The sequence below is a fragment of the Falco punctatus genome (assembly GCF_963210335.1).
Source record: "Falco punctatus genome assembly, chromosome: 1".
NCBI classification, from domain to species: domain Eukaryota; kingdom Metazoa; phylum Chordata; class Aves; order Falconiformes; family Falconidae; genus Falco; species Falco punctatus.
The window spans coordinates 94,891,516-94,915,552 of NC_137580.1; the positions used below are offsets into that span (position 1 = coordinate 94,891,516).

At 52.6% G+C, this 24,037-nt stretch overlaps 1 protein-coding gene across 25 annotated transcripts in view; it reads right to left on the reverse strand.

Moving 5' to 3' along the window:
* CUX2 (cut like homeobox 2) overlaps positions 1-24,037 on the reverse strand; it is a 73,455-nt gene that overhangs the window by 15,292 nt on the left and 34,126 nt on the right. For 6 of the 25 annotated variants that reach the window (XR_013928606.1, XM_080390296.1, XM_080390282.1 and 3 more), the window contains exons 1-2: positions 4,023-5,042; positions 9-435 (exon numbers count right to left, since the gene is read on the reverse strand). Coding sequence is in view for 24 of the 25 variants with exons in the window: in XM_080390296.1 (XP_080246422.1) it covers positions 9-435; positions 4,023-4,371 (776 nt within the window). In the remaining variant the exon portion in view is untranslated. Of the gene's footprint in view, positions 1-8; positions 13,136-13,177; positions 13,553-22,096; positions 22,243-24,037 lie in introns of those variants that run through there. The other 19 variants (XM_080390289.1, XM_080390292.1, XM_080390291.1 and 16 more) reach the window with 10 other exon arrangements.

Sequence of the window (24,037 nt, forward strand, 5' to 3'; positions counted from 1 at the left end):
TCACGTACTTTTGCTTTTCTGCCTCATTTCTCTGCAGCAAGGTTTCTGCGCACAGTGCTTTGCCGTCGATGCCAGAGAACGGGGGCTCGGCCGCTGCTGCAAGTCCAGTTGCTGGCGACGTCCCCTCTCTGTGCTCTGCAGGAGGACACAGTTCATCCACTGGGGACCACGGGCCAGGAGACAGCTCCCGCCCCTGAGACCCCTCTGCATCCCAGGGATCCTCAGAGGCATATGGGGCGACCCAGCTGGGGACCGCCACTGCCACCCTCATCTGCTGGTGGCTGGTGCTGGGGGTACCTTTGGTGCCGACGAGCTCTGGGTGTTTCTTCCAGGGGTGGCTGAGATCCTTCAGGGGGGACGGTTCGGGCTCGAGGCGCTGGAGCTGCTGCAGCCGGTCCTCCAGGCTCCGGGCAGCCTCCAGCACAGGAGCGGGGTCTGCAGGACACGGGATGCGGTGGTGAGCGGCAGGGATGCCCACCGCCAGCCCTCTGCCCACCCTCCCTGCCACCCTCCACTGAAAACCAGAGCACATTCCCTTCCAGCCCTGGGGAACCCCGTGGGGTGCCCAGTGCCATGGGGACACCCCTTGATCCAGCACTTCCCACCACCAGCCCCAAGGGATGGAGGGGCCAGCAGGGCTGCATGGGGCATCACCTGCCTGAGCGAGCCAGTGGCACCCGCAGCACCGGTGGCCCCGGTGCCACCAGTGCTGGCCCGTTTGGGCGCAGACAATGGCGGTTTGTGCCGAGGTAAGCAGGTGCATTCAGAGCCGTCCGTCTTCCCTCTGTCAGCATTACACCATCATTAGCTAGTGTCTGCTCAGCAGGGTGTGCCATTATGTCTCCCAGGGCTGATGTAATTATACATTGACATAATTAACCCAGCAAGCCCATTAAGCAGGCCAGCTAAAAATTCATCTATAATTATTTGTTGTGTGCATGCTAATGAGTCCATCTGCACTGCCATTGTACAACATGAACAAATTAATTTACAAGTCTGGATTTTTTAATAAGTTCAAGAAAATGCCTCCTATTGAGCCAGGTTAATATAGGTTTGGGGGCTTGTTTTTTGGTTTGGTTTTTTTTTTTTTTTTTTTAGAAAAGAAGAGGAAAGAAAATAGATTTGAATTCTCCAGGGTCAAAAAGTTAGACAAACAGGGAAGTGGGATGGAGCCAGGCATGCTACTGTACGGCACGGACGCGTGGCAGGCATCCAAGGGTAAAAAATAATAACGGTGATGGAAAAAAATCAAACAACGGGCTGCCTTCACTCCGAACAGGACACAGAGCAGCTCTTCTGCTCAGTGAGTCCCTGGCTGAGATGGCAGTGGTGCAGGATGGAGGGGGCCTGGCACCACCTTGGCCATGCCACAGGATTCAGGGTGGTCTGGGACTGCGCTGGCACAGCCCAACTGCAGCACCAGGCATCATCAGGATGAACCTGCCCAAAAGATGATCCTCACTGTAAATGCCTAGCACGGATGCTCCTTGCAAACAAGTGGTGCCAAGTCACGTGTCCTCCAGGATGGACTTTGGGACTCCCTCCGATCCGCTGCTGCCTTCCCATCCTACAGCATCATTGCTGTGGGGTGCAGGGTCTCACTGCAGGACCTGCCACACATCTTCCCTGCAGGACGAGCGAGGAACGGACCCCACATGCTAACACTGAAAGCCCCTGGAGCATCATTCCCTGCAGGGAACATTCCCCCTTTTTTCTGCTGGACATGACAGAGACCCCAAGGACATGCCAGGATAAAAGATTTGTGCCCAGATCCTGGCCACAGGGATGCATGCAGAGGCGGGTGCTGAGCCCTGCCAGCAGGCTGCTGGCTTTGGCACTGAAAAGGGGGACTTGGTTCTGGCTGGGACCCTCCTGGGCTGCTCATGGCATCCTTCGGCTCAGCATCCTTCAGCTCATGGCATGTCACAGCTTGGCATCCTGCAGGCTGGTTCCCCATCCAAGGATACAGGAATGTGCCATCAAAGCGGGTTGCGGTGATGCGGCACAGCCCCAAACCGGACTAGATGCTCTCACAGCCATTAATAACACCCGTAAGTACATGAGCTGAGATAACAATACAGCTAATTAAACCCTGTGCTCCGGGGCGCCAGCTCACAGGCTGCAGGGGCCAGGGGTCCCCCCCGCACTCCCCCAGCCCCGGGGGTGTTGGCAGAAGGCTCCGTGCCAGCCTGCAAGCTGCCTCCGCTGGGATAAATGCCCTGTCTGATCTGCACCGGCAACTCCTCTCACCTTCGTGATAAGAAATAATACGGGAGGAACTGGCCCGAGCAATAAAGCTCTGAGGATTTTCCTCGGGTCAGCATTTTCCCTCCCGTGAGCTGCAGCTCCACTGCTGAAATACAGCTGGGGCGATCCCCCAGTGCACTGCTCCCTGTTTGGAGCCAACATCCCGGGATGAAATGGTTGGGAGCAGACCTTTTAGAAGGGAAAAACCCCAAGTGGTGCTTTGACTCCACTTTCTACACCAGCTGTGGCAGCGCTGATGCAAAACGCCTGGCTGGATTAATTGCATTGTGATAAAACTACACCATCCATCCACTGGGAAAGCGCTGCCTTTGGCCATGGGGCCGGCTCCACCACCTCAGGCGAGGTGTTTGGATGCATCAAGGCGCTGCCGGCACTGGGCACCAAGCTCGTGCCATGCTCACACCATGCTCGCACCACGCTCATGCTGCTGCTGAGCAAACCCTCCTGGTGCTGGGCTGGAGAGGGGATGCACTTAAACCCAAGCACATCATCTGCTCACACCAAAGTGCCATGGATGCCACGTGCCACCACGCTCTGAGCCACACAGGACGCAGGTCACGGTGCAGGGGACAGTCCCTTCCTCCGTAGGTCATGGCCCCCATCATGCCAGGTTAGAGGAGACGATGGCACTGACGCCGCAGCCATGCAGCTGTGAGCCCCGCCGCAGCAGTGACTCACCGGCAGCACAGATGGGTGACGCCAGAGAAGCATGTGCCAAAACAGGACCTCCAGCACTGTGGCCGCCCACTGCAGCTCCTGCATGTCCAGGGACTGTGGCACGGCATCGCCCACGGCCAGCATGGCCAGCTCACGTGGGAAACAGCCAGTCCCAGCCACAAGGCAGAACCTGCTGCCCAGGCATGCTTATCTATTGCTCCATATGTTCACCCACTTATATATATTTTATAATACATTTATATATATAATATTATATATATATATATACACACACATACACACACACGTATATATAATAAATGCTGCCACTAGCTGGCGTTATTGGCTGTCCTTTAGTGCCACCGGTAATGCTGCAGCAGGGATGGGTGGTGGGCAGGGGTCCCTCCTGGTGTCCCCAGCTTGGCACAGGGGAGTAGGGCCAGGAGCCGTTCCTTGTGCTGGAGGGGGTCTGGCAGACCCGCCCCCAGACACCCCGACTACAGCAGCACACATCTGCTGCGTAGGCACTGGAGCAGCTCAAGGCACCCACGGGATGGTAGATGGGGCAGGTGTCCTGGGTGCTCATCACCTTCTCCTGAGCATGCACAGATCCAGGGAGCACTCGTGCCCCTGGGGACTGGCAGCTCATCCCTGTGCCAGAGCCTGGCGGAGGGCTCTGTGCTGGAGCTGAGGGGTAACAGCTGCTCCATGTTGCCACCCGGCTCCAAGAGGAGCATGGGACACCCGCGGTGCACCCATGGAATGCCCACGGTGCGTCTGTGGTGCATGCATGCTGCATCCATGTGCATGCACGGTGCATCCACAGTACCTCTGCAGCGCATCTGCACCTCCCACCGGGGCAGCACCTCCTCTGCCACCCCATCCCAACCTGCTCAACCACATCCACCGGCGCCCTATGAATCCCTCCACGAGTCAAAGTCAGCCTTAAATCAAATCATCCCCAACAACAATGACATTAATTATGCTTTTAACACATTTTACTGCTTCCCCCCCTTCCCTTCATGCCACATCTGTGTGAACAATATCCAAAAGATTTACGGTTTTCTCCCGTAATTACAGACACACAGCCAGCTCACTTATCAAAATACTTGCTGAGCAATCAGGCTCCGTTACAGTCTCTGCCAGAGATTTGTGTTGACAGCAGCCATTCAAAGCAAAAAATGTCGAATCAGGACTTATGTGGCGCTTGTAAAGTATTCCACAAAGAGTTCGCCTGTCGAGAGACACACGGACATGTAACAGACGGGGACAAAACACCGGGTGGGAGGATTTGGGGAGCAGGAGGGGAGTGGGGGAGAGGGGAGCACGAGATGGATGCTGTGGGAGAGCACAAGGGGAGGAGGAGGGGTACAGAGACCACAGGGGAGCAGTTTTGGGGTGTGCATGTGTGTGCACCTGCGTGCACCTGTGCGCATCCATGTGCATGCGTGTGCAAGCAGAAGAAGCATGGTGGGTGGGCGTGCGGAGGTGGGGAGGGAAGATAACTGGGTTCTGGAAACTGAGCTGACACTTGGTTCTTGTAGCACAGGAGAAAATTTAATGAGGACAAAAATATGTCTCCCTAATTCCCCTAAGAAATCATTAAAACATTTTGTTATTCCTAAATGTCTGGAAAATGAATTAGTGGCCCTGCAGGAGCCCTTCTGCGCATCTTCAGCTGTTTGCAGCTCTCCGTCCTTGCTGTGCCAGGCGATGCTCTGTGACGCTATGCCCAGTGCAGCCGACCCCCCAGCTCAGAGCATGGCAGAGCCCCCAGCACGGAGCAGCGGGGACGGGGGTGCCAGCCCCTCACCGAGCCCTAGCACTGACTCTGCCAACACAAGCCTCAGGGCTGCCCCGTGCCTCGGTTTCCCCCTCCCCAGACTGCAAGCGGCACCCCAGATGGGGCGTACACCCCGGCCCGGCGGTGAAACGGGGAAAGCCGTCCCCAAGCCACGGCCGGTGCCAGGAGCCGTGCTGCGAGCTGGCGCTCGGTCGTTTCGGTTAACTTACCGTCAAAAAGACAACTGGGGATAGCCGCAGTGTTATTACAAGGGCTGAGCAAATGTATTCCTTTCCTAATGTCAAGATGCATTTGGCTCAGGGGCTGAAACACAGCGATGGCAAAAGCTGTTTCCACTCCTCTCTTCGGCTGGTATCTCCAGAGCACCATGCGCGAGCCGAGGTCGATGCCAGCCGCAGCGGGGATGGGGCCAGCAGCGCTGCCACGGTCCTCGCCGGCTCCTCTCGGCACCAGCGCCGGCACGCAACTCGTTAGGCAGCCAGGTCGCCACCGTGTTGCTTACCTGGAGCTTCGATTAATTGCTTGTAAACACTCAGGAAAGCCGTCTCAGCCTCCTTGCTTCTCTTACTAAGTGCAATCACCTGCAGGGAGATGGAAAAATGGGGTCAGAGACAAGCTCGGAGGAGGGAACTGGTTCTGCCGGGGCACCAGGACCAGTGCCACTCGTGACCCCTAGCACACGGGTCCCCCCCCCGGCCACGGCTCTGTGCCCGCTCCGTGCCCTGTGCAGCCGCTCGCTGCCTTTGGCTAAACTCCTCGCGCCGCTGCCATGTCACGTCGCCCTAAATCATTGATGCGCTCTGAGTAAATGAAAATTATAATTTAATGTCAGTGCTTAAATAAGAAATAAAGAAGCCTGCCTGTTGTTGTGCTTGTTGGGTCGGATCCGGCACACAGCCCTCCCCAGCCACCCTCCCAGCACGATGCCGTGGGTAGAAGCGATGCTCACACCAGGACCAGGACACCTGCTCGCATCCCTGTCCCCCTCAGCTGCCAGGGTGACGGTGATGCTCGCACTGGCTGGGCGGTGGGGAGACAGCATGCTGCATTGCTAATAACCGAACAACATATTAATCTGCTGCGCACTCCCATCCAACATTTATGAGCATGAATCATTTACTCCCTTTAATTTTTCAAGGCGCGACAATACCTTGGGGTGGAGACTGCTGCCCACCTTGTTTGCTGGGGGTCCCCTTGCTACCTCCGCCCATCCAGCCCCAGCTGCAGCAGGTAGGATGGGGCACCGGTGGGACACACAGACCTCTGTGTCCCTGCCATCCCGGGTGCAGGAGCTGGGGATGGAATTGACTCATTCCCAGCTGGAAAACGCTCAGGTGGATCCAAACTGGGCGCCCACACCATCCAGTGAGGGAGGAAGAGGTGCCCACCCGGCATTCGGTGCTGGCAGACACACTGTTACCAACAGTGGACTAGTCAATTCAACCGCTTTTAAGCCACCGATGGGCTAATTACCAAACAAAGCCCCAACTTTATGCCTCAGCCCGGTGGCAGCTCCCGCGCCAGAGCATCCTTCCCCTCCGCCCATCCCCTCCGTGCCGGTGGAGCTCCCGGCTCGCCCTGCCAGCCTGGATTGTGATTGCTTGTCATTCAAACCCAAAGCAAACCACTCATTTGTAATCCAGCAGCCACCTGAGCAAACCGCCTTCTCCTTCCAAGCTCGCAGGCACTGGAGCACAAAGATCATTTTTCTATTGTTAAAATTGTATAAGCTGGGCTTTTTATAGCGTCTCGTACACAAACCTACTTTCTCGGCGCCGCTTTTCCAGCAGAGGAGGAATTTGGGGGCTTTTCTTCAGCTTTCTGTAAAAACACTTAGCTTCAGGGTGCTTTAAAATAATAATAATAAAGTGGGGAAGAGAGGAGGGAGGCAGCAAGCAGACGGCAAGTGGCACTGCCTGTGTATTGCAGCAGGACAGCATTGTGCCTGTGGAACTCACCAGCGTGGCGCTGGGGTGGCACGGGGAGCCCTGCTGGGGGGGTCTGTAAGGATGCAGAGTGATACTGGGGTGCTCCATGGCACCAGCCCTTCCTGACCCTCCCCACTTCCCACACCCTTTGGACTTCGCATGGGAGAGGAGGGGAGAGGGCACAGCCCATCGGCACGGCTCTGCTGCTGGGCGATGAGGATGCCTTGACCTGCTCGAGCTGCTCTGAAGAGCTCCATCTGCCCTGAGATGGCACCTAGCAAAGGGTGCAGAGCAAAAAGCTCTCTCCGTCACCTCTCCATCACCCATGGCTGCCCCACCATGCATCCCCAACCTGTGCCAGCAGGGAGGAACTGGAAGCCAGGACCAAACTCTTGTGCCCTCAACCAGGAGGGTGGCATCACCAGCATCCTGCTAAAAAGAGGAGAAAATGGCTAAAAATGGGGGAGCTGAACATCCCCACAAGCAGCGCTGCCTCAGTGGGGTCAGGACAGCATCACCCCTGCTCCCCCCATCACCACAATACCCATTGGTGATGGCAAACCCACTGCCAACCACTCTCCATCTGCCCGCAAAGCCCTTGGTGGCCGGCGGCAAGCTCTGCCTCCACATTATATATCGACATACTATTAATTTCTATTTTTTTTCCCTGGTCCGTCTCCCTCTGCAACATCCATGGGCTCAAGGTGAGGCACGGCAGCGGCGCAGGATTGCCGCCGTGTGATAAATTACATTTGCGCGCCGGGTCCTTTTCATGGCTGGTGACTTTCCAGCAAAGCAATTATCACTGTAGAATGCGTAATAGCCTAATTAATTACTATTGTCAGGCTGGCCTCTGTGCCATGATTATACCTTCCAAAGCCAACTTTTCAAACATTTGGAAGCAGAAATATTATTATAATTGACTGACAAAATGGTAAAACTCCCCCGGCACAGCCGGTCCTCCTCCCGGCACTGCGGTGAGGACCCACTGTCTGAACGTCTCCTCTCCAAAGGCACAGGATTTGCATTGCACCGGCGGTGAGTTTATTCTTATATCCATGAGATCAAGTGCAGGATAAGTAGTGGGTTATTTCCATCTAAATACTGGTGGCAGTAAACCACAAATGAGCTCTTTTTCAGCGGAGAGGAACAGCTGTCGGGGGAGAAAGCAGCAGCAGAGACCCCAAATGTTGAAGAAAACTGATGAAAAAATTCATTCAAGCCTTCGCTATTTTCCTTGCTTTTTTTTTTTTTTTTTTTTTTTTGCTGACGTGTAAAGAAGTCAGGGAAAGCAGGAGGGTGGCGGAGGAGTGAGGGGGGAGAGCCTAGGAGGGAGCCAGCGTCCCAGAGGAGAGCTCTGGGTGATGGGGGCTGGACTCTCCACGTAGCACCAGCCACCTGCCAGGGAGCCCCCACCTCCTGCCAGGGTCCCTTTGCTGTCTTCCTGAGTGACTCCTTAAACCTGTCACACGTGCACAGACCCACCGTGCAAGCACAGACCCATCATACGCACACAGAGACCCGTTGCACATGGACAAACCTGTTGCACTCTCATTGCACACACGCACAGACCCATTGTACACCCACAAACCTACCACACAAACCCACCACACACACACACAGACCCACTGCACACCCACGGACCCACTGCACACCCACAGACCCATCACACACACCCACTGTACACTCCTGCAAACCCATGGTGCACATGCACAAACCCGCTGCACACATGCAGGCAGACCCACTGCAGACCCACAGATCCATCACATCCCCACTGCAGACCCACAGACCCCTTGCACACCCACACAAACCCACTGCACACACACTCACAGACCCAACGCACACACACGCAGACCCGTTGCACACACAGACCCACTGCACACCCACGGACCCACTGCACACCCACAGACCCATCACACACACCCACTGTACACTCCTGCAAACCCATGGTGCACATGCACAAACCCGCTGCACACATGCAGGCAGACCCACTGCAGACCCACAGATCCATCACATCCCCACTGCAGACCCACAGACCCCTTGCACACCCACACAAACCCACTGCACACACACTCACAGACCCAACGCACACACACGCAGACCCGTTGCACACACAAACCCATCATGCACACACACGACCCGTTGCACACAGCTGCACAAGCCCATTGCACACATGCCCAAACCTACCAGACATGCACAGACCCACTTCACACACATGCAAACGCATTGCACACACCCACCGACCCACTGCACATGTACAGACCCATCGTGCACCCAGACCCATTGCACTCACATGCACAAGCCCACTGCAGATGCACAGACGCACGTTGCACACCCACAAACCCATTGCACAAACATGCACAAGCCCACTGCAGACGCACAGACGCATTGCACAGATGCACACTCATTGCACACCCACAAACCCATTGCACACTCACACAGACACACCACACATACACAGACCCATCATACACCCACAAACCCATTGCACACATGCACAGACCCACTGCACGTCTACAAACCTGTTGCACATGCATCCACAAGCCCACTGCATGCCCACAAATGCGTTGCACACCCACATAGACCCATCACACATGCACAGACCCATCACAGACATGTGCAGACCCACTGCACCCGGACAGACCCACCACACACCCACACGAAACCCATCGCACAGCCACACAGACCCATTGCACACCCACAGACCCATTGCACACCCACACAGACCCACTACACACCCACACACACCCATTGCATGTGGACACAGACCCATTGCACACCCACACAGACCCACTGCACGTGGACATAGATCCATCACAGACATGCGCAGACCCACTGCACCCACACAGACCCAACACACACCCACACAGACCCATCGCACAGCCACACAGACCCATTGCACAGCCACAGACCCATTGCACACCCACACAGACCCACCACACAGCCACAGACCCACTGCACATGGACACAGACCCATTGCACACCCACACAGACCCATTGCACACTCACACAGACCCATTGCACACTCACACAGACCCACCGCACACTCACACAGACCCACTGCACACCCACAGACCCACTGCACCCGCACAGACCCATCTCACCCACACAGACCCATCGCACATTGTACAGACCCATCGCACGTGGACAGACCCTATCCCATGTCCCCCAGCTCCTTCCACGGCACCCCCCGCCCATTCCTCCGACGGCAGAAGCAGCTCGCAACGTTTTCACAAGGCCAAAAAGCAATTCATGTCAAAAAGATCAATAATATAAAAATAAAGCCTGAGAATTCTAGTTAAAGGGAACATCATAGAAATATGTTGTTCACGTTCATGATTCAGAGATTAAAAAAAAAAAAAAAGAATCAATATAAGTTCTTCAGATGATGTTATTTCTAATGAGAAATATACCAAGACTGCTGCAAATAACTGCTTAACAGAGAAAAAAAATGCATTAATAATTTACTTTATAAAGCATAGGATCCTGAACGCAAGAAAATTGCTGCTGGTTCTTAATTTTGTTGTAATACTTCCTGACAAGTTCAATGACGCCCTGGCAAAGTTCCTGAGAGCGCAGTCAGAGAACGTTCAGCTCATTAGGTTATTTTTTCCCCCCTTTTTTCCGTAGCATCCCAGCCTGGCTGGCTCTGGGAGAAGGTGCCCGAGCTCTTCCCCTTCTTTGCACCACAGGATTTCTTGGGCTGAGCCCCCAGATCAGCGCCAGCCCTGCCAGCCCCTGCCAGCTACGAGCATCCTCCTGCCTCCTCCCGACACCCGTCCCCAGGTGAGCTACAGCCTCCAGCCACAACGCAGCACGCCGGGAAAATATTCCAAGCTGATTTTCCCATCCTCACCAACAGAATTTAATCCACCTTTTTTCTCCCGGCTGGTTTAGTTGGGGTTTTTTTCTTATGTTTTTTCCTTTATTTTTTCTTAGTTTATTTTCTTAGTGCGTTTGCTGACAGTTGGCAACTCCAAACCATCTGCTACCGATGTGCACACTGAAACGAAAGGCTTCAGCACTGAACCCAGCACGGCTTGAAGGAGCAGGCTCATTTCTGACCGTCGGCATGAGGTGCCACCCTGGCAGGCTAATTCCCAGCACGGCTGGATTTCTTGCAAGCCCATCAAATTATTTCCCTGCAAAATTATTGCCCTGCAAAAAATATGCAAAATTCCCTGGGTGGCTGGTGGCAGCAGTCCAGGTTGGCAGAGGAGACGGGCAGGGATGCACAGGGCTCTGCATCCCTGGCATAGATGAAGCAGGGCGATGAGGGGTTGCCGCTGGTCCCTGGGTTCAGGATGGCTGGGATGGAGCTGGGATGGAGCTGGGATGGAGCCGGGATGGAGCTGGGATGGAGCTGGGCTGGCCCCAGCACGCGGGCGCACCCCGAGCATCACCAAGTTTCACCTCCCATTTAGCAGAACAAAACTTTTAATTTAGATGTTTTCATCTATCTATCAGACTAAAAAAAATAAGTTTAAAATAATGACTGTAATAAATGAAGGTAATTAATTGTAGTTTGTTCCTTTACTGTCTAGTCAGCTTAATTTTACCTTTTCATCTAATAATGAGAAAATAATTTTTGTGCTCTGAGGGTTAATGATATGTAACTGCAAGAGCTGCTAATTGCATGTTGCAAACTATTCATCAAAATCCCCATCTGCGCTACTTGATTATGTTTGCTAAATTATTGCTTTGAATTATCTTTCATAAAGCAACTTTTGTAATTAGCAGGGCTTTCGCTTTGCTCTTTTCTCCGTCGCAAGGATATTCAAACTTTGTCCGTCTCAAGCTGTTGCCATTAAACTGCGGTGGCGGGCAGCTTTTGGTGAGAGAAAGAAACTGCCCTTTAGCTAATCGGGGGGAGAGCGGGGGGGAAATAAAAGCTGGGCTTATTCTCTGCAGTTACAATTTATTCTTCTGGCCCTGTTTCTCCTTCCTCGAGGAAAAAATTATATAGGAAGGATGCAGGAGCCTAAATGTATACGAGATGCATTTGGGAATGGCAGAGAGAAATGGCCCGAAAAGCCCATCCGTCCCCATCCAGGTTAATATTTCAAAATGAATTTTTTTTTTTGCCTTCCCATTTACAAGAAGGAGCGGAGGGGGAACGCTCGCCATTCATCACCGTGCTTTTATGGGCTCCTTCCCGTGACGCAGATGATGTAGCGTTCTGCTCTCCCTGGTTAATATTCATGGGGAGGGCTGAAAAGTGTGCTTTGTGGAGAAAAAAATATATTAAGGAAGTATTTTTAAAAATTTGAGAAAAGAGGGGGAAAGGGAGAAGGGGGAGAAAAGAGGGAAAAGAGGGGGAAGAAGGGAAAGGGGAAAGTATTTTAGAAAGGGGGGAAAAGAGAGGAAAAAGGAGGGGGAGGGAAAGAAAGAAAAAGAGAGAAAAAAGAGAAAAAGAGGGGGGCGAAGAGCCCCCAGGGCCCTGTGCGCCTGGCCGCAGGAGAAGCGGCAGCACTCTGGTGTCCATCCCACTCTGCCTGGCGCTGAGGCAGCTCAGAAACCCATCCTCAGGGGAGCAAAATCCACCTTTTAGGATAAAAACTCCCAAAACCTCCTGTGGAAAAAATACCCGGCGGGGAGGGAGGTGGCAGAGCCAGGGAAGCAGCTGCTGCCAAGCCAGGAATCGCATCCTGCTCTCCCTTACACCCCCATAAATCCAGTGCCACTTGGGCAGAGGGACGGGCTGGGGCTCCCCAAAGGACATAGCTCATATTCTCATAGCGGATCTAATGAAGACTATCGGAAAAAATGCAGTATTTAAAAGACTGAAAATGTATTCCTATTGTTATCACTCTCTTTTATGTGTTTATGCATAGTGCATCGGAATGAATCAATACTGGATTGCCCTATAAATAAATGAGCATATCAGTAAACCCAGTAATAAAATGAAGTGATGAAAAATATGGAAATCAGTCGCATTTGTGTAAATCCACTTATTGTTTACTTTAATATTTTCTTATGCAGTTCCGTAGCTCCAAAGAGACAGATTTAAAATCAGGTAATGCTCAGCAGATGACAGATCCTAATGTGTCGCTGCTGGCAAGCTCAGAGTACCAGCAGCTCTCCAGGGGTTTCCATCGAAGCACATTAGAAGAGCAGAGAAAGCAGCCCCCAAAGAGAGAGCATTAAAAAGCTGGGGAGAAGAAGAGGTATCCTGAAGTGCAACACATCTCTCGATGGCATCAGGGACCACAGCCAAGGCATCCACAAAGGCTCCGGGAATGTGGTAGGGGCACAGGGCTGGGGAGCACCCGGGGCAGGCTGGAGGATGAAGTGAGATGCCTTCTGCAGCAAGATGGTCAGTTGGGAACGTGTCGTCACAGCCTGGTGCTCAGCTCCTCCTCAGATCGCCCATTGCAACCTCATCTGGTGCATCCTGGCCACGGTGTGGCATCTCCTGGCCATGCTGTGGCTTCTCCTGGTCACACCACCACACCTCCTGGGCACATCATGGCAGCATCTCCTGGCCATGTCATGGCATCTCCTGGCCATGCCATGGCACCTCCTGGCCACATCGTGGCATCTCCAGGCCATGCATGGTATCTTCCAGTCACATCGTGGCATCTCTTGGTCAGACCATGGCACCTCCTAGTCACATCATGGCAGCATCTCCTGGCCATGCCATGGCATCTCCTGGCCACATCGTGGCATCTCCAGGCCATGCATGGTATCTTCCAGTCACATCGTGGCATCTCTTGGTCAGACCATGGCACCTCCTAGTCACATCATGGCAGCATCTCCTGGCCATGCTATGGCACCTCCTGGTCACATTGTAGCACCTCCTGGTCACATTGTGGCACCTCCTGGTCATATTGTGGCATCTCCTGGCCATGCTATGGCACCTCCTGGTCACATTGTAGCACCTCCTGGTCACATTGTGGCATCTCCTGGCCATGCTATGGCACCTCCTGGTCACATTGTGGCACCTCCCGGCCACACCATGGCACCTCCTGGCCAGGCTATGGCACCTCCTGGTCATACCATGGCACCTCCTGGCCACATTGTGGCACCTCCTGGCCATGCTATGGCACCTCCTGGTCACACCACGGCACCTCCTGGTCACATTGTGGCACCTCCCGGCCACACCATGGCACCTCCTGGCCAGGCTATGGCACCTCCTGGTCATACCATGGCACCTCCTGGCCACATTGTGGCACCTCCTGACCATGCTATGGCACCTCCTGGTCACACCACAGCACTTCCTGGTCACATTGTGGCACCTCCTGGCCACACCATGCCACTTCCCAGCAGTGATGGCTCCTTCCCCAGCCTGGAAGCTCTCCAGACAGGGCCACCATCCCTGGTGTCCTGCAGGGGACATCAGGGAGCTCACTGGCACAAGGGCCCTGCCTGTAGCCCTGCCCAAATGTGGCACAAGGGCCACCCAGGACCAGCTGGGGAGGGAAAGCAGATGGATTTTATCGGCTATAGAACCCCCTCAGGGGTTGGGGACAGTGACTCTGTGCCTTGGCCACACCAAGCTGGGTCCACTTTGTCCCTCCCAGGGCTCTCCCCTTCCCCTTGCAACCCCACAAGAGCCAACGGGGTGGGAAGGGGCTGGGATCATGCCTGGGACCACGGGGGCGACGGCAGATCCCACCTGCTTCCCTGCCCACCTCTCCTTCGAGCATCCCCCTATAACGCTGCCAGTTTTTCCTCCCACCCAGGCAAGCAGAAAACACCCCTCCCCACATGGCCTCTGAGGAAGCTATTTTAGAGTTGCTCTTTTTTTTTCCCTTCTCATCTTTTTTTAAATTTTCTTTTTTTAAAAAAAAAAACAACCAAAAACACATCTCCCCCCATCTGGGCTGCGAGCTGGGTGCCAGCATCTCGGCGCCGAATGCTCAATGTTTGCTTTTTATAAACGCCTTCAAACCCAAAGTTTCCTGCCGCGCTGCCAGGATGCATCCAGGCGGATGCTGCAGCCCCCTGTGCAGCCCCCATCCCCACCCCGGGACCCAGCCCTGCCCATTCAAAGGAGCTACCGCAGGCAGTGAGAGCCAGAAATCCCCACACCCCCAGGTTAGGGGCTCTAATTTGTCTTTGTGGCTAATTAGCTTCCCTTCTTGTTAGTCACTTACATCTATACGGTTCTCAAAAATCTAGTTGCCAGGGAGGGAAATCCGCCGTCCTGCCGAGTTAATTCTCTAACAGCAAATCTCCTGTACCTCAGGTAACATTTTTCTTAAATTCCCGGCTGAGTTCAATTAAATGTTTATGAGACTGTGCGCCTTCCCCCCGCCACGCTGCCAGCACCAAAGCGACAGAATTAAGCTCCTTCTGGAACAAAACAAAAGGAGACAGGGGAAAAAAAACCAAAGAGGGGAAAGAAAAATAAAATAAAGGTGGTTTAGCAGGGCTGGGTTTTAAGGTTGCAAAATATAATTCCCCCGGACTGATTCTGCTCTGCGTCGCGCAGCCACGGTGCGTTGGTAATATCGACAAGGGGGTTTATATGAATAATTGAAGAAATTCTGTATTCCCCGCAAAAGAAAAGGCAAGCCGAGAGGGTTGTTGAGATAATCAGGAGCTCGCTAATCAATATTCTCAGCCCCAGCCTCCTCCTTGCTTCTCCAAAAGGAGCAGTGCCATAAGCTCATCAGTAACTGTAAAAAAAACATCACACTCCGAGTGTCAAAATAGTCAAGCGCAGCATATTGTATTGCCAGATTTCCCTCCCGGTCCACCCTGGTGCCAGATTACATCCATCAGCGGGGAGGGAAGCCGTCCAACGATGACTTACTTACACTTAAGTGTTCATAAATAAGGTTTTTAAGATATAGATGGCTTTTTAATTTTGGTGGAATGGGGAAAAAAAAATAAAAAAAAATGATGGGGTTGATGTGATGCAAAGCGACCTGTCGGGTGCTCTCCGGTAAATCCTGCAGCCCGGCCGTGCCTGGGGACACCCCGGTCCCGATCTGGCTTGCATTGCAGTGAAAACAGCCAGAAAAAATTTACGCTGGCACCATAAACTGTGGCAAAGCCTTTGTCTGATGGGGAGATGGGGTGAGAGAACGTATCCCTGCCATGAAAACCTCATTAGACAGACTCTAATTACTGCCCTGCAGTCGGCGGGAAGGGACAGAAACCATAAAACCTGAGCTGGGGAGGAGGCTATTAATTGCTTTTTGATAAATTGGGGGCTGAGGTGCTGGTGGCAGAGGTCAGGAGGTGTCTGCATGGGGCTCAGCTGTGCCCTCAGCTCCGGCCACCACCAATGCACGTCCCACCCCCACCTTGCCCACCCTGAGCATCCCCACCCAGCTCCCAAAACGGGCACTTTGGGGGCAAACTGGGTTTGCAATGGGAAGAACCACCTGTGCCAGGATCAGCAGCTGGTTCCAGCTGCAGGACCTGTGGTTTGCTCCGTCTTCACGTCCCACCAAAATCTCAGGACAGTAACCGCCACACTTGGTGTGAAGCCAGCCTCGCACCCCAGCACTGCAAGGGATTTAAGCTGTGACAGCCTGAATCACAGGGAACTGGCTCCTTCTGCCCTGGCATCACCAAAAAACCAGCCGGCCATGTCACGGTGGGACACGGGGCAGGATGACAGCCAGCACAGGGCGGCCACCACCACCATCCCCTGCTAGATGGGCCATGGGGCAAGCGGGGTGACCCTGGCCATCAATCAGCCCCTATGCCTTATGTAAATCTGCAATGCTAGAGATGTATGGAGCCAATTACCAGGGGTCACTGCCGCGTGTAAAATCCAGACAACGAAGCTCCCAGTCTGAAATGAATTTGCGCAAGATTGCAAGCTTACTGCCTTTTATTGGACAAAATAAATATTTCACTGTTATATAAAAAAATATTGGCGAGAAAGCAGATAAACCCGAGTCCTGTGTGTATACAGAGAAGCAGGGAGTGAAAAATGGCTGTCAGCATCTTTTTAACAGCCTTTGGTGCGGTACAGGAACACGGGTTGCGGAGGGGGTTTGATGATGGCAGTGGCACAGGGACACCAGGGGACCTCAGGGACCCCCATCCCAGACCCACTGAGGCTACACTGCGAATGGGAGTGATGCTGGCAGTGTGGTCCAAGGGGTTGTGTCTTGACCCAGCTGTGATGGAGAGCAACACATGGGATGCAGAAGGGGATGGGAAACCTTGGAGGCTCAGCACCATTCCCAAGAAGCAGATGCTGACCCCAAGCACCAGGCTGAGCCTGTGCCTACCACAGAGGAAGCCCAGGAGGATAGGGTCAGGAATGGCCTCGCCATACAGATCAATTCCAAATGCATTTTCCTAACAGTTTTCCCCAGCTTGTCCTTCTGGGATCATATCTGTCCTCATCTGCAGACCCCTGTGTCCACACAGGACATACTTATTTCATGCTCACCAATATATCAACCCTTCCCTGTGACAATAAAGCAGGAGAAAAGAAAAAATAAAAAGCCTATAGGAATCAATACCTCTTTCTCTCTCTCTCTCCCTATATTTTATTAAAAACTTTAGCATCAATATTAATGTTTAAATCCTCACCAAGCTGAGTTTAATTACCTGTAAACTGCATACACAGCTACGCGGACTTTGCTCCTCGCCGCAGTAAATACAAGCAAGGAGGAGCAGTGCCCACATCTCCGAGCATCACCTTCCCACCCCTGCCGGCACGGCCATGTCCAGCCCCCTGGTCCCTCAGCATCACTCGCCAGGCAGGGAGGGGACTGGGGTGATGGAGCCAGAGCCATGACCTGCTCTGGGCAGGGATAGAGCTGTAAGGAGAAGGGGGAGAGAAGGGAAAAATTGGGATCTGGAAAGAAAATGATGCATAGATATAAAATATCTGGGGCTCTTGCAGCCGAAAGGGATCTGCTCTCAGCCACCACCGTGAATCGTAACATTTGGGAGGGGGGAAGGAGGGAGAAGCATTTGAATGGAGTCCATTAGCGGCTGAGGATGAATAACTGGCAGGCAGGAGGAACTGCTCCCGAGCTGCCAGCGAGGTCAGGCGGCTGGCACGAAAGGCCCAGAGCTGCCGGAGAAACCAAGCGGGGCTGGGACCGGACCCCATGTAACCCACCCAGCAGCCACCTCCTCCCTTTGCTTGCTGTGCCAGAAAAGAGAAATCCGGGCTCGCCGTGCCTTCCCAGCCGCTGCGGCTGTGCCGTGCTCGCACACCTGCAGCCGCATCCTTGGACCGATCCCTGCTCGGTCCCCACTGCTGCCACTGCTCACCCCAGGGACCATCCCAGGGCCACCGTGGTCCACGGTCCCGCAGCGCAGAGATACTGAGCTGCAAGGTCTCGGCATCGCAAATGGAATCGGGGTTTACAGCACGTTATCAAAAGAGCCGTAATGGGATCTTGCAGAGGGCAGAGATTTGAGACACACATCAGATTTCCATTCCTGGCGAGACAGGAAAAGGCTGTTTTTTAAAAAACACACATATATCAAGGGATGCTATCTGATGTGTCGTGCTGGCAGCTGCTCGCAGGCAGCTCCACCACCCCGGTGTTTTGCCATCCCACTCCTTACTGGAGGCCAAAGAGGAGCTGATGGAGGGGGCCAGCCTGGTCCTGCCCTCCCGGACCCCGCATCCCTGCAAACTCCCTGGCAAATCCCTGCCCCCCCTCCGCCTCTCCTACATCCCACAGCCTCAGCTCCTCCCGGCCAGCTTCCTTAAGGCTCCTTCCTTATTACATCTATTACAGCAGCTTCCCAAGGCCAGGGCTGGGAGGGCGATGGTAGCATTCGAGGACTACACTTTCAGAATAATATTCATTACCATATTCATTCAGTGTTTATCTCGCAGATGTACGGATCCGTTACAATGGAGAAAAAAGAGAACTCAGAATTTGTTCTCAAAGATATTCAAATTAGTTAATCAAGAGTCCTTTTATCACGTGTCTCATGTACCAGCAGCAACTATCCATCGAGATAAATGATCAGCTGCTAATAACTGATTACATTGCAGCAAGTGTTTTCTTATCCCTATTACCACCATGTTTAAAGACACTTTATAAATTTCTAATTATTGTAAATTGTTTCTCCTTTTGAAAACATCTTCCCATAGTCATCAGCTGTCAATTTCCCCTGAAAATCTCTCTCTGAAATGAGCTCATAGCAAGATACTCAGAGAAAACCCTTCCAGGCTCTCAGCCGGTGGGATGCAGCCCAGCCACCTCCACCCCGGTGCAGTGGGGGACCAGGATGCTCCTCCAGCCCTTTACAAATGGACCAGACTTGAAAGAAAAATAAAAACATCTGTAAGTTGGATCAATCCTGAATGATGCTGCCTTTACCTGCCGCACGAATGGGCCATCGCCCCGGATGGATTCGCTCTCCAGTGAACCACAAAGAAATAAATAAGCCAGCAGTATATAATAGGGCTCTTGACAAGTGCAAGGCACCCGCTCCTACAGACACTGGCATCTGAGGGGAGATCTGGGCTTGGGAGAGCCCTAAATAAGATCCCGCTTGCTCTCTGCATATTTTACAGATGAAAGCTGAAATAGTTCAGAGGGTTTGAAGCCAACCAGGACTTTAAATCCAGCAGCCGGCCTCAAGCCGCTGCTCCAGCTGATTTCTGGGCTCCATTCATTATTGCAATCAATCAGCTTAAAAAAAAACAAAAAACAAACTAACAAAAACCCACCACAAAAACAACAATAAACCGCTCTCTAAACTCTCTTAGACACTTTAATGGAAAAGCTATCTCCTTCCACCTTCCCTGGCCATGACCGCAGGGCTGGAGCTGCAATCCTGGGCCAGGCTGCAGCTGGAGGGTCCGTGCTATGCTGGGGACCACGATGGCATGGGCAGAGTATCCATGTGCTCCTGGAAGGGACCCAGGATGCAATGAGCCTCCTGGCATGGTGCCCATGTGCCACTGCCAGTGCCACCACCTTGGGTGATGGGTGGCTCTGCTGGTGACATTCGCTGCCCAGGGACGGGGTGACTGGGACAGGATCGTATCGCAGCCATGCCCCATGGCACTGCCGGACCCTGGAGGTATTTGCCAGGGTTTGGCACTGCTGGACCCTGGAGCTATTTGCCAGGATTTGGCCAACTGCCTCCGTGCCAGAGCCAGTGGAGCCAAAGCTAGTGGCAGCTGCACTGCAGAGGCATGGGATGGGAGGAGAAGGAGCAGGAAAAAGGCTGCCCGGGATGAACTCCCCCCAGAGCACCAGGGTGTCTGGCCAAGCACGTTCGCTGGGCAGAGCAGGGCCCACAGCTGCCAGGAAAGGGAGGAGCAGCCAGTGGGACACGGAGCCTGACACGGAGCAGCCAAGGTCCTTCCCGGCTCCAGGGGGGCTCAGACCAGGGGAGGAGACGCCGCAGGCACCAGCCATGCCATTATACGCTTTATTGATGCTGTTCTGAAGAAAGCTAATCAATATATTAGATTTCCCAAAGAAAGAAAACACCAGCTGCCAGCAGCACATAACTCCTCCGCCACGCTGCATTTTTCCATCAAGCCCCGGAGCCGTGCGTGTCTGCGCAAGATGAGGTCACGTTCAAGAGGAGACCTCCCGCTTCCCTGGCGGCCAGGTCAGGGCCAGGGCCACGGCCAGCACCTAGCCACGTGGCAAAGCCCATGTCCCCCCTCCATGGATTCAAATAAAAGCGTCAAATTCCCTAAATATCTTGCACCAGCACTGCCACAGTGTACGGAGAGACAGCCCAGCACCCAGCAGGACAGACCCAGCCCGGTCCAACAGGGGTCCTCAGGGACCCCCAGCCTCCAGTCCCAATGCCTCTGCATCCCTTGGTGGCCCCACAGCCCCTGGCGCTCATTTGGACTTCACCAAGGGTTCCCAAAGAGCTTTCCCCATCAGGAAGAACCATCTCAGAAACTGCCCTTTGCCAGCCACATTTCCCCGGCAGAGCCATTCCCATAGCACCGAACGGCCCCAAATGTGGCCGCTCAGCCACGCACCAGCACTGGAGAGAAATGGGAAAGCAGCAAAGCGATGGATACACTTGGCCATAGCAGGATCCTGGCACACCAAACCCTGGCAAACCAAACCACGGCACCCAGCTTGCCGTGCTCCCTGCTGCCCACACCCCATCACTGCTCCAGGGAATTCATTCCTTAAAACATTAAAGCTGATGCTGTGCAGCTCCAAAAGCTGTTTAAAAAGGACAGGATAAATCCACGTTGGACCTAGTGCTCCACACTGGCAGGAACGTGGACTGACGTCACGGGGAATTGATTAGTGTTTTAATAGAATTAGATCATTGGGAGCATTGCAGACCTGTTTCAGAAACCCAAATGTTATGCAGATTTGCATTCAAAATCCTAAACCAGGGCGCATTTAAGCAAGGCAGAGTAAATGTCCCACATTTCCCCAGGATTATCTGAACCATATCAGATATAATCCAATGATCTGTAAAGTGATTATACCCAACTGAATATAAGAGATCTCTTCTGGTAATGCAATATTTCATCCAGCTGCAGACATTAGGAGGAGGCAAACAAAGGAGGAGATTTAATAAGTGGAAATAAAACTATAGGCAGAGATAGTTTTAAATATTTTTTTTTTTGTATTGCATCTAATTGCAATCAACAACAGACATCTGACACAGTGACAGCATCAGCAAAATTGCTGCTGAGAGCACAGAATCTTTGTCTAAAAATAATCAGACATTCAGCGCACCACTGTTTGTTATAATGGTAATCGATGCTGGAGGCTTTGAATTCCATCAATTTATAGATCTGCTCTGTTCTGCCTGGTGATTGTGTTCTGCACACATCCACTCCGGCTCGGCGCAGGCAGCGCCGGGGCACTGTGTGATTAAGATAAGCTCAGATTCCTTTCATACATTCCTTATCAGCTCTAATTCTCCACCAGGCAGAGATGTTCACAGCAGTTAAAGATTAGTTCAGCTTCTCAGACGCCAAATTTGAGGGTATTGATCAATAAATCAAATCACAGCAATCAATCGCCCGATCCGAAGAGTCTAGCCGATGCATTATTACTGGCGCCTTTCGAAGCTGAGGCTTTTTCATGGGTTTCATCAAAACGCTGCTTCCCTGGCTCCCCGCCAGCTCCCGGGCTGCCTAATAGACTCCGCAGCAGAGGAGCTCCAGCCCAGCAGAAGAGCAATAAATCTCTCATCAAACAGCCGATAGAGAAACAAGATGAACATCTGTTTTGCTGCAATGAAACTCCTGTGTTCTTCAGAAGCTGCAAACCAGGTCTGACAGACCACCCCAAAGGCTGCTTTGCCTTCAACAAAGCAGCAAAGCAGAATATTTGCCGGTTATTTCAATCAGGTAATTTAAGAAGACTTTGCATTCTCCTCTCTGCAGCTGCCGGAGCTTTACAGACAGGATTCCTGCTCAGTCGATAATAAAAGCCATCCTGGGACCCTGTACTATGAAGGCAATTTTATGATACCCATTATGTGGCAATGTAACTTCATTAAAAGCTGTTTATTCCCTCTAAGCATTTTAAGCACTTTCCCTCACCCATAAAGAAGAGCCTCTTGGTGCACTGCAAAGGTTATTTGTATCGGGAGCTGCTTTCAGGTATTTCTTGCTGGGTACGAGGGTCGTGCCGGCAGTGGGATCCCCGGCAAAGGGGCTTCTCCTCCCGGCCAGCAGTGAGACGGGAGCTGCCAAGAGACAGCTGTAAATTATTTTTATTATACACTCAAGATGAGCTACGCTTACTGGAGCTCTGTTTAGGTGACATTTATTATGCCAGCTTCTGTTATAAATTAATATGGACAAGTGCCCCAAAAATCCACCCCTGCTGTGAGGATGGGCTGGCTCCTCTGCACACCCGTTTGCTCTTTCATTTGGGATAATTCGGGGTGTCTCAGCCCTGAGAGCTTAATTTTCTGACCTGACATTATAATTCAGCATCCAGAGGTGGAGCTGCAATCAGAGCAAAGCACAAAGCCAGACCCCATCCCGCAGCCCACCGCAGCCCTGCGGCACGCAAGCCACCTTGCTCCAAAGGAGGGACAAAATGAAATCCTTAAGAACAACCAAGCAACCCCTAAATCTCAAATTTAGTGCTCCTTAATCTTGCTGGTAACATTAAAAAAAACAACCGGAAAACCACCAAAAAAATCACAGTTGGGTCCCATCCTGGTGCTCAGCAAGGTATCCATTGAACAAGTTCATTCCTTGCAAGCACAGCCAATGGACTGGGATGGGTCGGGGATATTTTTCCCAAATGCTACCAAAACAAATCCTACATGGAGCTAAGGAGTTAACCCATGGTGAGGAAGATGCTTGTTGCCAGACAGGCTGACACGAGCAGGTGGGGCTCTGGGACATCAAGCTGGCCATCAGCAAAGGGCTGTTTTGCTCTGCTGGTACTCAAGAGCCAGTGAAACCACCTGGGCAGCCACCTCCTCGGCTAACGATGCGTCCACAATTAGCCAGTGGCCTGGGAGAAATTATCCATCAAGCAGAGCAGGCTGGCCCACGTTTGTAAATTCTGCTTAAAATAATGTGAATTAAAGAAGAGAAAAGGTGAGGAACGAGAGAGAGGGAAGTGATGGCTGGCAGAAAGGGTGTGAATCTCCAATTTTTTGCTCCTGGCAAATTTTCCTTCTCCAGCCACTGAGGTTTTTCCCACTGCACAGAGGCTGTGATGTCTTTAGGGAATGGACCTAAAGGTCCACTTACTGCTGAACCACCTTGCATCGCTCTCGCATCCTCCCCAGTTAATCCTCCCCAAAACACACCTCCAGGAACACACTCAAAGGGCACAGCTGCATCTTTAGCCATTAATAATCAGGAAAACCACTGGCATGTATATCCCTGTTTCAAGGAAAAGAAAATTCCCTCCTTACTACCTTCAAAAATCCTGCATCCTTCTCCAAATAAATGGGCACAGACTCGCATGGCTTGCGGGAAGAAAGCGGGGCAGGGCACGCTCCTGCGCTCACCGCCCAGCACCGAACTCAACAGCAACAGTTCGATATTCTCCCATAAACATCCACGCAAACATACACAAAATCCTGTTAATGGCTCAGTATTTCTTTAAACAGAGTCGCCAAGGAAAAACAGAATTACTAGAATACATTTTAATTGATTTACAACAGCACTTAGTAACAGTGATAAAAGAAAAACTTGTTTTATTGGACCTCCTGCTAATTAGCTCAACTGACTCTAGGTTAGAAAAGTGTATCCCTCGCAACCCGGCACAACCCCGACTGGCACCCGCCATGAAACAGCTTTTATGCACAGAAAATCCTTTATAACAATCAGAGGAAAAACCGCTGCCAAATGGTTATTGCCAGGAGACAGCAGAGGAAAGAGGGCTGCTCTGAGGATGGAGCCACCGAACGGGATAAACCAGCCTCTCCGGCGGATTCGAGCATCCCCTTTCCATCCATAAACAGGCCTTTATTGCGACTTTGATATATCCTTCCCTTAACGACTTTTAAGGGC